General features: G+C 39.1%; 2 protein-coding genes across 3 annotated transcripts; one reads left to right on the forward strand and one right to left on the reverse strand.

Moving 5' to 3' along the window:
* The first annotated feature begins 3577 nt into the window (after window positions 1–3577).
* On the forward strand, window positions 3578–9045 carry LOC131777365 (galaxin-like). 2 transcript variants are annotated; one of them, XM_066164284.1, is made up of 7 exons: window positions 3581–3693; window positions 4038–4113; window positions 5686–6026; window positions 6198–6730; window positions 6920–7052; window positions 7238–7417; window positions 7727–9045. In XM_066164284.1, exons 2-7 carry the CDS (start codon window positions 4071–4073, stop codon window positions 7877–7879), a joined length of 1383 nt encoding a protein of 460 aa, XP_066020381.1. In that variant the 5' UTR covers window positions 3581–3693; window positions 4038–4070; the 3' UTR covers window positions 7880–9045. The 2 variants fall into 2 exon arrangements, with proteins under 2 accessions (XP_058949642.2, XP_066020381.1); XM_059093659.2 differs by having other exon boundaries at window positions 3578–3693; window positions 5686–6730.
* On the reverse strand, window positions 9004–11259 carry LOC131777366 (alpha-1A adrenergic receptor-like). The gene has a single exon (XM_059093660.2). It carries the CDS (start codon window positions 10356–10358, stop codon window positions 9381–9383), a length of 978 nt encoding a protein of 325 aa, XP_058949643.2. The 5' UTR covers window positions 10359–11259; the 3' UTR covers window positions 9004–9380.
* Between the last annotated feature and the right edge of the window lie 1783 nt (window positions 11260–13042).

The following is a 13042-nucleotide window of genomic DNA, read 5'->3' on the forward strand; positions in this document are numbered from 1 at the left end:
TGTTTTATGAATGAACGACAGCAGAATTCATAGGGACATAAAGACTGCTCGGGATAACAGTGCCGTAAAACTCGCCGACTGCAAAGTTTTAACACGAGTGCAAAGTACAAATTACAAATAGCGCGCGCACGCTGTCAAAATTTCGTCTGTCTTGACTTTCTGTGATCCTTTTTTCGTGTAAATGATCAACAAGTAACATGTGTGATGTAGTCTTCCACTCAACGCACCGGAAAGGATATCAGATCAAGCTCTGAGTTGTTCACACGAAGGGCGGCCGATGTAATTTCTGAGGCTTGCTTTACCACGATGACCTAAGATCGCCATGATGAGCTAGCCGCGATGGACCCCAACAGGATTAGTATGAATTTTAACAGTTATGCCAGTTTGGCTACATCTTCATCATTCCTGTTTTGTTCTGTTTTTGTTTTTGAACACGAAAGTATACATTCTATACGAGTGTTAGCTGCGTTTGATTTTTATAACTGTACCTAAGCTTGCAATCTAACTAAGCATGATAACCTTCAAAACTCGGACTGTCCAATTCGTTTCCTCTTTGAGGATTTTCGTATGTGCTAACGTTATAATAAAGTAAATTACGGCGCTTGGCATGTTTACAAATCTTTGTTTGGTTCTTCTGTTGCTATTTGCTGGCTGGCTTGTTCCTAAATTCTACTTTCGAAAAAAGGCTGGAGAGAAGTTCGGGAAATAATCGTACATAGTTCAATTCGGATGGTGTGATAGCTTTAGCTCAGCCCTATACCTTATTAAACAAATAGAGAAGCCTTGAGTGTGCTCTGTTCTGTTATAAAGCACGCAGGAAGCGGTAAGAGCACGAAAGAAGTGTAGGGAGAAACACTCGACTACGTCTGTTTCTCTCCACTTCTTGACAGCGCGCGCGCGCGCGCGCTATTTGTAATTCGTACTCGCGTTACAACTTTGCACTTATGTTACACAAAAAATGCAATCGTTTTCAACCAATCAGACGCGCGTAATTTTTGTTACGCATATTATAAAATACCTAATTCCGCCGAGGTGACTATGTTTTGGTTGTTAGCGCTGAGGACAATTCAAAGAATTCAAACAAAATCATGTGAATGCGGTGTAGTATTCTCCCAAGTTTATTTCTTTTTTCTGGAAACATTAACCAGGTGTATTCTCGACCGGAGGTATTTCCACAAAAAAAATAAAATTTTACTAAGATGCCTCAACCTAAAACTGAGAGACTTCTTATCGCATTTCTACACAGGTATGCTGTAATTCAAATCTTGTCTCCAAGCCATGTTCGAATGTGGCAATAAGCTGTTGAAGTCTGACTCCATTTCACCCATGAAATCAGTTGTGATGCGCTCGACAGATCGCCTACAGACCAACGGGTATCAGGTCCCGCGCTGCTGTAACAACTGGCCTGTTACAATCATATGACCCGTCGAGACAGGTAACTCTAAAGCGTAGGGTCTATAGGTTAAGTCTTAGACACCATAGTCGATTGGACTTTGCTCTCTCGCTAAAAGGGGTTTCTTAGAAGAGCCCATTTAGTTCATTGTTGGCATTTGCTGTTTTGCTCAGGCAGTGGGCTGAGACCCAAGGTGTAGAGAGAAGTGGAGTGTCAAAAGCAGTTGGCTTGAGATAGGGTACATTTGTCACCTCAAACAACCACCTGACTGGCTCTCGCTATTTTGCATGATTAGCAGTGTGGCTTCTTTCTTACCACAAATCAGCTGATGGGCTAAGACCTCGCGGCTGGTGGATAGATAGTTGAGTTACAAAAGCGGGGAGGTTGTGGAGGGGTGTAATAGGCACTATAAACAGCTAAAGCAGTCTGCTATTATCACAAAAACAGCCATTCATCGAATAATTCTCAAAGAGTCTTCGGTAGCGAAATCTGCAAGCTAGTTTCAGTAGACCAGCTAGTTTCAGTAGAACAAACTCATATTGCGAAGTAATATCACCGGCGAGGTTTTGTTTTCAGATAAGGAGGGCTTCCAAGGTCACACTTTTTTGTTTATATGTTATTGACAGGTAAATTTTTTACCATTTATCGAACGGAAACTGGAGACACGCACCATGCACGTCCCACCAGTTAGTTTGTTTCTTCTCTACGTGGTCGATCTTCTACATCTGATCCACTTCTCTTTTTGCAGTTCTGTTCCTTCATAGAAATATACAATGCAATTTTAAAAGTTTTCTAGGATAACTTTAAATCACAAACCGTATCAGTTCACCGTTGTTCACGAACTTATCTGTGTATGTCAAAACCTAGAATATTTATCTTCTCATGAAGCACAGCATTACATAATATCATATATAGTCATTCCCAGTTTTTTCTGAAAAAAAAAAGACAAAAGAAGCAAAGTTCTGCGAATGCTGGCAAGGAGCCGACCAGTTCATAAAACAAGTTGAAAAAAAAGAGCTCTCTAAAACTCATTTAAGGTGCACTGTTTTGTAACGATATATTTTCGCCACTAGGGTCTCAATGAGTTGATGGCTTTTACGGCTGACGGTTAAAATTTTGGCCAATTTATGGCTAACGATTGACTCAAAAATGATACATTGTGGAAAGAAATTTATAAGGGTTAACTTTCCAACGACCAACGGTTAAAATCTGTTAGTTTTTATGCCTAACGTCTAAATTTCTTGGCCGTTTTTCGGCTTACGGTTAACCCCATTGAGATTCTCGACTTACCTATATTTGTTTATCACAGAAAGCCGGAAATTTTTGTCACCACGTTAACAATTAAGCTATTCTGGTTAGAATTGCTTATCAAAACAGCGGAAAGCCTTCTTGATGAAAGGAAGGAATATGATTTTTACACAACGCCCCCAATTTTTTGTTTTGCTACCCTCTGAAAAGCGCCCACAATTCACTCAATTTAGGCCATACGACGACAAACTCGGCGAATTTTGAAAGGGTGCACACTTTAGCTAGGGAGGCACTTGCTTGATTTTCCCTCCATTGTAACTAGACATAATCGTTGTTTGCAAAGTCAAATTTACGTGGCCGAAAACAAAAGCTTGACCTCTTAATTAAATTAAAAAGCTAAAAGGCCGATCTTAAAGTCATATTAGCAAAGGCACTTTTAGTTTTTTTTTTCCCAAACTTGGTGGATTACCAAGTTGAAAAAAGGATTCTAAAAATGTGCACGTGTAATGCCGTTGGAAGGCTCTGGACTTATTCGGCGAACGTGATCTATCGTCCGATGGAAACGGCTGAGTTGTGGGGAAGGGCGCTTGTCCGATGGAAGACGCAAGTTCGAGCAATTTCCTTAAACGATTTAAAACTGTATAGAAAAACAAGTACAACACAAAACGAACAAAAAAAATTGAAAAAGAAAACAATTAAAAGTAGAAAAATAAAACAGCAAAAGTTAGGAAAATACAGCACGTGTTATACATTATCTATCTGTTCATCTTCCACAGAAATCAGATGAAATATGGATGAGCTGAGGTTTACGTTGGTTCCGTAAATAGAAATCCCGTTTTAAATTTCCTGACCTTCCTGTAAGCACGTATCGGGAATTTGCTAATGACGGTAAACACTTGGAGGGGCGTTTTAGCTTGGTAACGTTATTGAAACGTGACTTCTAAAAGATTTGTGATCTGATATCCTCAAGTTTCACTCAGCTCTTTCATATTTAAAGAGGTTCACTTTACGTGTTCTACAGTGAAGCAGACTGCAAGCAGTGTGTGGAGCAGGTAGGTTAGATTTTTTTTTCATTTGATGGCATCAAGAAATTATTACTACAAGCTAAAAAGTTGTGGTGACGTTTCACCTGACTTGCCAAATTTTTAAATCTTTTCGGGGTTAAGTGACTTACAGAAGAGGATGACTTTTCGTCGGATTCTACTGATTCAAATCTGAGAACAGGGGGTTATATTCGTGTTCGTTTATTTTGAAGATTTGTTTAGGTATAAAGCGCCCACCAATTAAAGCAATCGTTTGTACTAATCTGCTGTAAGAAAACGTCTCCTCATTTAAATCAGTTACATCATTGATTCTGAAATAATCCACATATCATCCTGATTTTTATCTTTTTCAGTCGACCTCGTACTTCGCAACAAGCTCAGAGAACATGTCTCGCTGGATTGAAATTGTTGCATTTTTTCTTTTATCAGGTACGTAGAAAACATTTTTCCAGGTTTTGAATGAACAAGCATGTAACAGAACCTTCTTTACACTCGTGTTTATTCTTGAACCGTTTTAAATAACCTCTAGAACCTTTCGTGCGGTTTAAGCAAGCAATGTGGCTGGTACTTCCAAGTACGAACCATATGGTTGTGTACAGGCCGGGGAATTTTTGGGCCTTAGAAATGCATGAAACGATATAATTCTCCAATCCCTGTACATGCGCTCGCAGTTTGGAAACAAGACACTATTTCAGGAGAAGAAGAAACACTAAGCAGCTTAAACAGCAGAAATATTACTTTTGAATTAACAGAAATACAAATTGTTTAAACTTCCCTGAGCAGTTAATAGATAGAGGAGCTCAAAGCGGACTTACGACAGTTTTTAGCTCATCTATACTTTCGACATACAGTAATGAAATCTCAGCGATAATAAACTCTTTCGAGCTAAACTTGATCTTCATTAACTTTTGCTGCATGCTTCGTTGTGTGTCAGCAAAAAGAGGTCTAACTTCAACTTGATTCCCGCTGGCAAAAAATCTCTTCGCGTGCACTCAAGAATAATTAAGCAATTAAGCAATATGTAATTCAAGTATCCAAGGATGGTTATGATATTGGTCAGGTTACTAAAATAGTTATTACGAGAGAGCCGGAAACAGATTGAGCCCTTTGGTTTCCCAGTCACGAATTAAAATTTTGATTTGTGGTTGGGGAGGGGGGGGGGGGGTGGTCATAGCCGTTGAGATGACGTTAGATGTTCAAAAACTAAAAAAAATGTTTAAACGAAGCGTGTCCTCTATTTCAGGGCATTCACTGTCAAGCAACCTTTGTTGTTTGTTAAACGGGGGGGGGGGGGGGAAGGGGGGGAGTTATCGCTTCCTTTTTTGTAGCTTAAACTTAAATCGTTTGCGTGCCACTTTCAAATTTAAACATTTTTGTGGTTTAAAGGTCCTTCATCGTTAGTATTCGAAAATCAGAGTTTAATTGTCTTAATTTTATACTTTGGTGTTTAGAAATGATTCTTAGTTGTCATAAGTATTCCGTAATACTCTATCTGCAGCAGCATAATACGGGCCGTCGTCTATCTTCGGTCTATCAGTTGTATGAACAAGGTTGTGGTTGCTCATCGCGGTAAAATTCAGTGATAATGAATTAATTACCCTTTATACAGTTGTCTTACCACGTAGTCACTCCCTATATCACTTCTGTTTCTGTGTTTCTTGATCGTTGTCTTCCAGACTTTTGGATTTTCTGGTCTATGTTGTCAGGGTGTCAAGGTGATTCAGTTAAGACGTCTCTGGCATCAACAAGAAAAACTGATGAAAATGAAACTCCGAGGCCGCGAGGGCCATCAACAAGAGCAATACAAATTTCTCCCATCATTTCTATTAGAAAAGCCAAGTCTGGGCGTAAAATATTGTTTTATAATGTCGTGAGTAACTGCCTCGAGACAATAGATGATTAATTCATTCATTCCTATCATTGGTTTTTCTCAAAACTTTGATTAATTTGAACTAAATCATTATAAATTTATTCTTTTCTTTATTTATTTATTTGTTAAAGTTGTAGCAATCAACTGCCAGGTGTCTGGTCCCACGGGTCCTATAGGTCCTCCAGGTCCCCCGAGGCCAGAGTGTCGACCTGTGTTGATCAAAGGTGGCCCTCCTTCCAAATTTCCTCCGACGCCAAACTTCCCGTACCGCTGTTGTGGAAGCGTTCCTTACAATTATTTTACAAGTGTCTGTTGCCTCAACCGAGTTTATCCAAAGAAACCTGGTTATGCATGCTGTGGATCGAGTATATACAACTCCAGGGCAAAAATCTGCTGCAGTAACAGGCTACTCCCCAGGCAGCTAGGAAAATTTTGCTGTGGGATGGGACTATATGATCCAAAGAAACAAGTATGCTGCAACCGTCAACCAGTAACAAAGCCACCATCATCCCCTTTTAACCGGTGCTGTGGAAGTGCCCTCTACGACCCATCCAAATACTTGTGCTGCAGTAACACAGTACAACTCCGGAAGCCAGGACAGGTTTGCTGTGGAACAAGACTGTATGATCGAAGTAAGGAACTCTGTTGCAACCGTCAACCAGTAAGAAAGACATCGCCTTCTCATACGGCGTGCTGTGGAAGCAGTCCATATGTTCCTCGCCAACAATCGTGCTGCTTCGGCGAGCCATACAATCGTGCAAATCAACTCTGTTGCAATCGCAAAGTAATGACAAAACCATCGCTTTCTCATACAGGATGTTGTGGAGGCATCCCTTATGACCCTCGAAAACAACGCTGCTGCTTCGGCGAGCCATACAATCGTGCAAATCAACTCTGTTGCAATCGCCAAGTAATGACAAAACCATCGCTTTCTCATACAGGATGTTGTGGAGGCATCCCTTATGACCCTCGCAAACAACGCTGCTGCGGCACAAAACTGTATGATCCACAGAGTTCCCTATGCTGCGGTAGACAGTTGCACAACAAGCCTTCAAACTCACATGCTTGCTGTGGCAGGGCAACATATGACACCAGAAGGCAGATGTGTTGCTATGGTAAAGTAATCAGCACATCGGATCCCTTTCCTTCCATTCCTTCCAGAATTGGATGCTGTGGGTAAGTCTTGTCTTGATTTTCAGTTGGAGACCCAGGGCTTCTTACAACGGTACCATCCCAGTTGTTCTGGGTTCAAAACCTTTCCAATTACTTTACTGTAAACTTACATAAGTTTGACGCGATTTATAAGTTATCAAGATCTGTCAGGGTCAACTTACAGTGTATTCAAAACCACTGCCTTTTTTCCAGATCGTTTTTCGATCCAAAAGCATTTAACACAGCCACACATCTCTGTTGCAACCGACGAGTGATACCAAAACCAACTCCAACATCAACTGCCTATGCGTGCTGTGGAACTGTCCCATATGATCGCAGACAGATGGTAGGAATAACAAAACAAATAGAAAAACAGAAAAAAAAAATTAAACACGACTCCTAATATTGTTAACGTCACTTACATTCTCAAATTAAGGTTTTTTGTGAGAAGTAAAATTTCGTTGAGGTTCCTTACCTTTTTTACGCTGTCCGTATCAAAGTGATAGAGACTTCTCTTTTTCTTTGACATAGGTATGCTGTGGCTCAGTTCTTTATTCCAAGCCATGTTCGAATGTGGCAATGAGCTGTTGTGGTCTAACTCCATATTACCCATCAAATCAGTTGTGCTGTGCTCGACAGATCACCTACAGACCACCAGACATCAGATCCCCGCGCTGCTGTGGCCAGATGTCATATGACCCATCTAAACAGGTAACTACGGTAATACTAACTACTTTGTCAGGACATGGTGAACATATGGGTTCGGGGATGAAATCGTGTCGTCAATACACGCAAATCTGGGGATTACGTGGACCTTTTTGACAAGGAAGGATGGAGTACTCATCAAAGATTTGATAAATTTCAGAACATCTCATTCATATGAATCTTCCCCCCCCCCCTCACCCCACCTTCCGTTTATTTCCTTTGAAATTGAGTACAAAACTTTGAAAAACGTGTCAAGCTGAGAAATCTGTTAAAACAGTCGTTTTCAGCTCAACATCTCCTCTCTTTATCTTTTAGGGTTGCTGTGGTTTCTCTCGTGTTTTTACTTTCGCAACACACCAATGCTGTCCTGACCGCACAGTGCAACCCAAGGGATGCTGTTACAATCGCAACGTGCAGGGTGCCAGGCCCCCTCCGGGCTGCCGGCTTGTGGTTCAACCACCTGCATAACTGTTGTGATTAATGAGAAGTGTTCACACCGACACTTTTATCAAAAGTTTTATAGAGTAAAGTGTGATTTTTTTTTGTTTGGTCTAAAAGTGAGTTGCTGTGACGGCATTTGATAGAAAATCCTTAACCAAAGAAAAGTATCTAATCAGTTATATCAGGTGCGATGATACTTGCGGAGTAATTGTGCGTCGGCAAGATGCTGCTGCCCATAAAAAAGTTTAAGGACCTATTTTTCGTTCAAAATGTAGATCCTTTTAGAGTAATAGAGCAATAGATAATTTTCGAGGAAAATCCAATTAAAGGTCCCAAATAAAAGACATGCATGTTAAATTCGAGTTGTTGGAATGGATCAGCCTATTACCGTTCGGATTGTTGCGTCAGCAAATGACATCGCCAACTTAATTATCACCGGACACTGAGTGCTCCAAACAGTGTGCGTGGCGTTCATTTGCAAAGCTATTAAAACTTAGCCACAGGAAAAGGTTCGTTTCTTGCATAATAATCTAGGATAAATAGAGTTCAAATGACACAATGCTTTTAGTAGTTCATTAATTATCTTGCCGGAGGGAATACTTAAATAAAAAGGAATTTCAGATTCTAGAAAGCACAGGAAATGAATTCTGATCACCTCAGATCAGTTTCGGTTAAAGTGGTTAAATTGACATCGTCGGTAACATCAATTGGCAAAAATCATGATGTGCATTAGAAAAAACCGTTCTAATGATTAAACTTAAAAAACGCTATGATCGAAGTGACTCTGCATAAATTTTTTTAAATCTCTTTCTCGTTTTTTTTTCAAACTTACTCTCTTTTCAAGAATTGGAAGTGTATACAAATGAAGACCACGATACACTTCGTTCATGTGGATGTTCAAAAAAGCTATGGTTTTGATCGCGCATTCAACTGAGCAAGCATGAAAAAGATTTCAAAATTCATTTTTGAAAAAAAGATAAAAATCCGGTATACAAGACGAGGAATACAGACGCATAATAATGACGCATTTGGAAACAGTGGAAAAATAAATTGGAATCCCACTTGAAGCGAGTCAATAAACCAGTTTGGTCATCATAAATATGGTTGGTCCAAAACAAATGACACTTGACAATGTGACAATACTATTGGAGTTTCTGATAATAATTTATTTCCTATTTTGTTACTGAATTATTTATTAAGAATCGCTATGACATAAAATTCATACAAACTTAATTGCTCTAAACGCCTCCCAAACGAGCTAAAATCTTTCGTGACTTATCCAGTATTAGCCCGATAAATTTCGAATCGAAATTTTTCAGTTAAAAAATAAAATTCATCTCGTTTACTTCCTTTTAATGTTTCTCTAAAAAGGCCGTTCTCCAGGTGAATTTGTTTACACAGGCCCCTTTAAAAAAAAGCAACAACTGCTCCCTAAAAGCCTGAATAATTTCTGCTTCTGTCATATTTCACTTTCATTTTTATTAATTTTTTTTCACAATATGACGAAAAAATTTCATTTCTGCTCAACTCACCCTTTTACTTCAACAGAAGATTTACTATCTCGCCTTGAATGATTTATCGACCTTTTTAAGGCTTTACGATAAGAAGGCAATCGCCACGCGTATATGAAGGCATCAAGCGCCACTTTGAGAAAGAGCAACAAATCTCGAACCCGTAAAGCCATGAAGGTGTAATATGATCCTTCCTCAGATAGAGCTACGTACAGCCAGACAAATTGAATAGCGATATGAGGTAAAGCTGAAATCAAAAGAATTGCTGCCAAATAAAACGTGACTATTACAAACTGCCGTTGAAGATTTTCCGATTTGCCCCTGACAGTTCCTTTCTGACTATCTGACTTTCTGTATGATCGCCTCCGCTGAACTTCCTGCGAGAAAACTCTGTATAATAAAATTAACGTTGTGAATAAAATGGTGGAAATCAATACAGGATGCAAGGCCAGATCTACCTTCAGGAACAATTGGTGATCAATGTTTGGTGTGAAAGACGGGACTAGCGTGAAACAAATGAAGTACAACCAACTTAATAGAACACTTACGATGACGCGATTTCGCGTGATTAAAACTTTGTACTTGTGTGGCCACTTAATGGCAATGTATTGCGATATCGACAGACCCAGGATTATTAAATACGAGGAGCTTATAGTTACAGTTGATATTGACTGTCCTATGTTGTAGAGTTTAGCAACCACTCTGGGAATAGGCTTGCCTCCACTCTGGAAATTCATGATGTGATAAACGGCGAAAAATGGTTCGGTCGACATGCCAGTTAAGAGGTCTGCAATAGCAAGACCTATCAAGAAGTAAGTTGTTGGTGATCTAAAGTTTTTCCCCGGGTCTTTCCATATCGCTATCAAGAGTAAAATGTTGGTGGAAACCGTTAAAACAGACAGAACTGGAAGGCAAATTCCCTCTGCGAGCTCAAACTTCATGTACAAATCCCTCAGATTGTTAAAGTTCACCGATAGACTTTCATTTGCGGCCATTCAAATGTTCTGTTCTTCGCTGCTTGCGAATAAGTCGTGTTGCCTGATTTCTTCGTTTTTTTTTTATTTGTTTGTTTGTTTTTCAATAGAGCTCGAATCTGAGCTTGATTTTTTATTCCACCGTAGATTTTTTTTGGCTGACAGAGCTGACCACAGTTCGAAGATGTTGGAGATTCAGTTGAATAATTACGTGTTCCAACACGGAACTTTTTCAAACGTTTCCTCCAGTCCGTCACGTTGTGTTCCTTGGTCTATACGCCCTGACCAAATACCTTTGAACGATCGCCAAGGCGAAATGAAACTATCACTGAAAACCTCTTTCTCTTTAGTTGATTGATTAGATGAGCAGCTTTCTGACAAATGCTTTGGAAACAGTGTGTTCATTCATTCGTTTGCTTTATCTGTTCTCTCCTGTTTACAAAACGAAGGAGTACGTCACGTTCGCGGACCAAATTGTGTCACTCCTCAAGGACAGCTCGACAGATTGTCTGTTTATATACACACTTCCCACTGGTGTTCGTAAATTGAATTTCCTGACGGGGAGCCAGTTATTACATTCGTCTCATTTGAAAGACAAAGACATAATTATTCGGCGTGTTCTTCACACTCCCAGGAATCGTGTGGTTTACCAAGATGTTCCTTCAATTTCTTCTTATATGCCTGTCTGTTTTATCTAATACATTAATCTTTCAACCAGCTTTTTTTTGTCATTGAAATCAAGGTACTTGTGAGGATTTTAGCGGCAAACTTGACGAATAGATGCTTAGCGATTAGCAATGTAAGGATTTACCTATCAGTCTGGGTTGGTAGTAGGGCGAAATATTCCTCCCTACTCCAACTTGTTAAATATTCGAAAGCGTCTGTTCAAAGTAACACCTTTTCAGTTATTACTGCGAACAAATTAAAATGTATGAGGCGGTCCTGAAAAAAGCATTTAGAAACGCGCCTCCTAATTTTCAAACATTCACGGTTAGAACCCACAGAAAGCATCAAAATTACGTGGTTGAAGACAAAAACATGTGACTCCAAAACTTTGCCTTCCAGCAGTTCTAAGAAGAGTTTTAAACGACCTTTTAGTACAGTAAGAGGCATCTGTCAAAACTTACATTATTATGTTTTGAAAACAATGTCAGATATTCGCAGCAAGGAGGAACAATAATGTTTTTAAAACTGCGACCTGACTTTGCTAAGAATGACGCCTTAAACGTAGTATTAATAGCCGACATATTAAAATTTTTAATTTTGAAGAAAAGTTTATTTGCGTCGGTCGATCAATAGTCACGAGCTTAGCGCGGCAAGAAATTGTAAACTTTCATTACAATTTTTAAAAAGTTTATCCACACCAGCTGCCTGCTGTTTTTTTTTGTTTATCTTTCAGTGGCCACTCGGTACCTTGCTGTTTAAGTCAACCAAAGTTTTTTTTGATCCTATAATTAAATCTGCCTCAGGGGAAAAAGCAGGATTAGTGTTACGATTCTCTAATTTGAGAATAACAAATGTGCTTTAAAAAATATATATATATATATATATATATATATATATATATTTGTAATGAGAGGTGAACTGGAATTTTAAACCTATACGGACTGTTAGTACTGTTACATGACTGTTCTAAAAGTAATTATTATTCTCGTGTTTTATTGTCATTCTTAATTTCGCCCATTTGCGTGGGTTCTTTCTGATGCTGAAACGCTAAGCGGCTGGATACACGAAAAAACGAAGTTTCATACCGTTCCTAACCCGGAACATGATCCATGGCCTTAACAGGGAGACGGGAAACATTACATATATTTCAAAAATTTACTCGTTAACGTTTTTTTTTTCTCTTTTTTGTAAGTTTATAGTGCGGATTTCTGCCGATTTGATTGGAACCGTTAAAATTTTACTGAGGAAACATTGTGTCAGAAAATAATAAAAATATTTTATGTCCGTTAGCGTTACTTGGAAACTTAGCACCAACATTACAAATTTGATACATAAACTCAAGGGGTACTAACTATCGGGTAAAAACATATCAAGATATTCAGCACTGCCCAATGACACTTGTATCTTTTTTTTTAATATTTGGTTGCTGAGAGAACGTGGGCTTCTGATGTGATTTGTCTTTATTTAGCTTTTGCAAACAATATGCCGATCACGGATGAGCGGAAACATCATTTTCAAGCTGTGGAAGGAAGTCATTTTTTTGAAGAATGTAAACATATATCCAAATCAACTGTATATTAATAAACGTAGATCGAAAAGATGGAAGATTGTGGTCTAAATCTTGTAGTAAGAATAAAACTATTAAGGAGATCAACTAGATAAAACGACCAAAGCTTAAATCGAACAGAAGTAAAGAACCTAAGTTACGAAACAGAAGAGAAAAAAAGTAGCCACGCAAGCACATATTAACGCAATGCACAGATTTGCTATTGTTTGACAGATCATCACAGCCTGCTTTTTTCTGGAGACCGGATACTGCATGATCACGTATACAGAATATCCTCTTTTCGGCTCTTCATCCCATTTTCGATAGATTCAATCCAGCGAAAAGCGGATATAAATTATTTCTGATAAGTCCAACTGATATCCCTGACGATGAGTTTTTCGTTGAATTGATCAGTTGTTCATCGGCCGGCTTGTGTTCGATGTGGAGGCGCGGTTGCTTAGCGCGCTGAACCCCGGGTAGGGGGGCACAAGAA

This window comes from Pocillopora verrucosa, chromosome 3, assembly GCF_036669915.1.
Source record: "Pocillopora verrucosa isolate sample1 chromosome 3, ASM3666991v2, whole genome shotgun sequence".
Classification (NCBI taxonomy): domain Eukaryota; kingdom Metazoa; phylum Cnidaria; class Anthozoa; order Scleractinia; family Pocilloporidae; genus Pocillopora; species Pocillopora verrucosa.

Coding starts and splice junctions, on each gene's coding strand:
- LOC131777366 (XM_059093660.2), bottom strand. CDS start 10,358: ATGGCCGCAAATGAAAGTCTATCGGTGAACTTTAACAATCTGAGGGAT.
- LOC131777365 (XM_059093659.2), top strand. CDS start 4,071: ATGTCTCGCTGGATTGAAATTGTTGCATTTTTTCTTTTATCAG. Junction 4,114..5,685: donor TGCATTTTTTCTTTTATCAG/GTACGTAGAAAA, acceptor TATTTGTTAAAG/TTGTAGCAATCAACTGCCAG. Junction 7,053..7,237: donor CATATGATCGCAGACAGATG/GTAGGAATAACA, acceptor TCTTTGACATAG/GTATGCTGTGGCTCAGTTCT.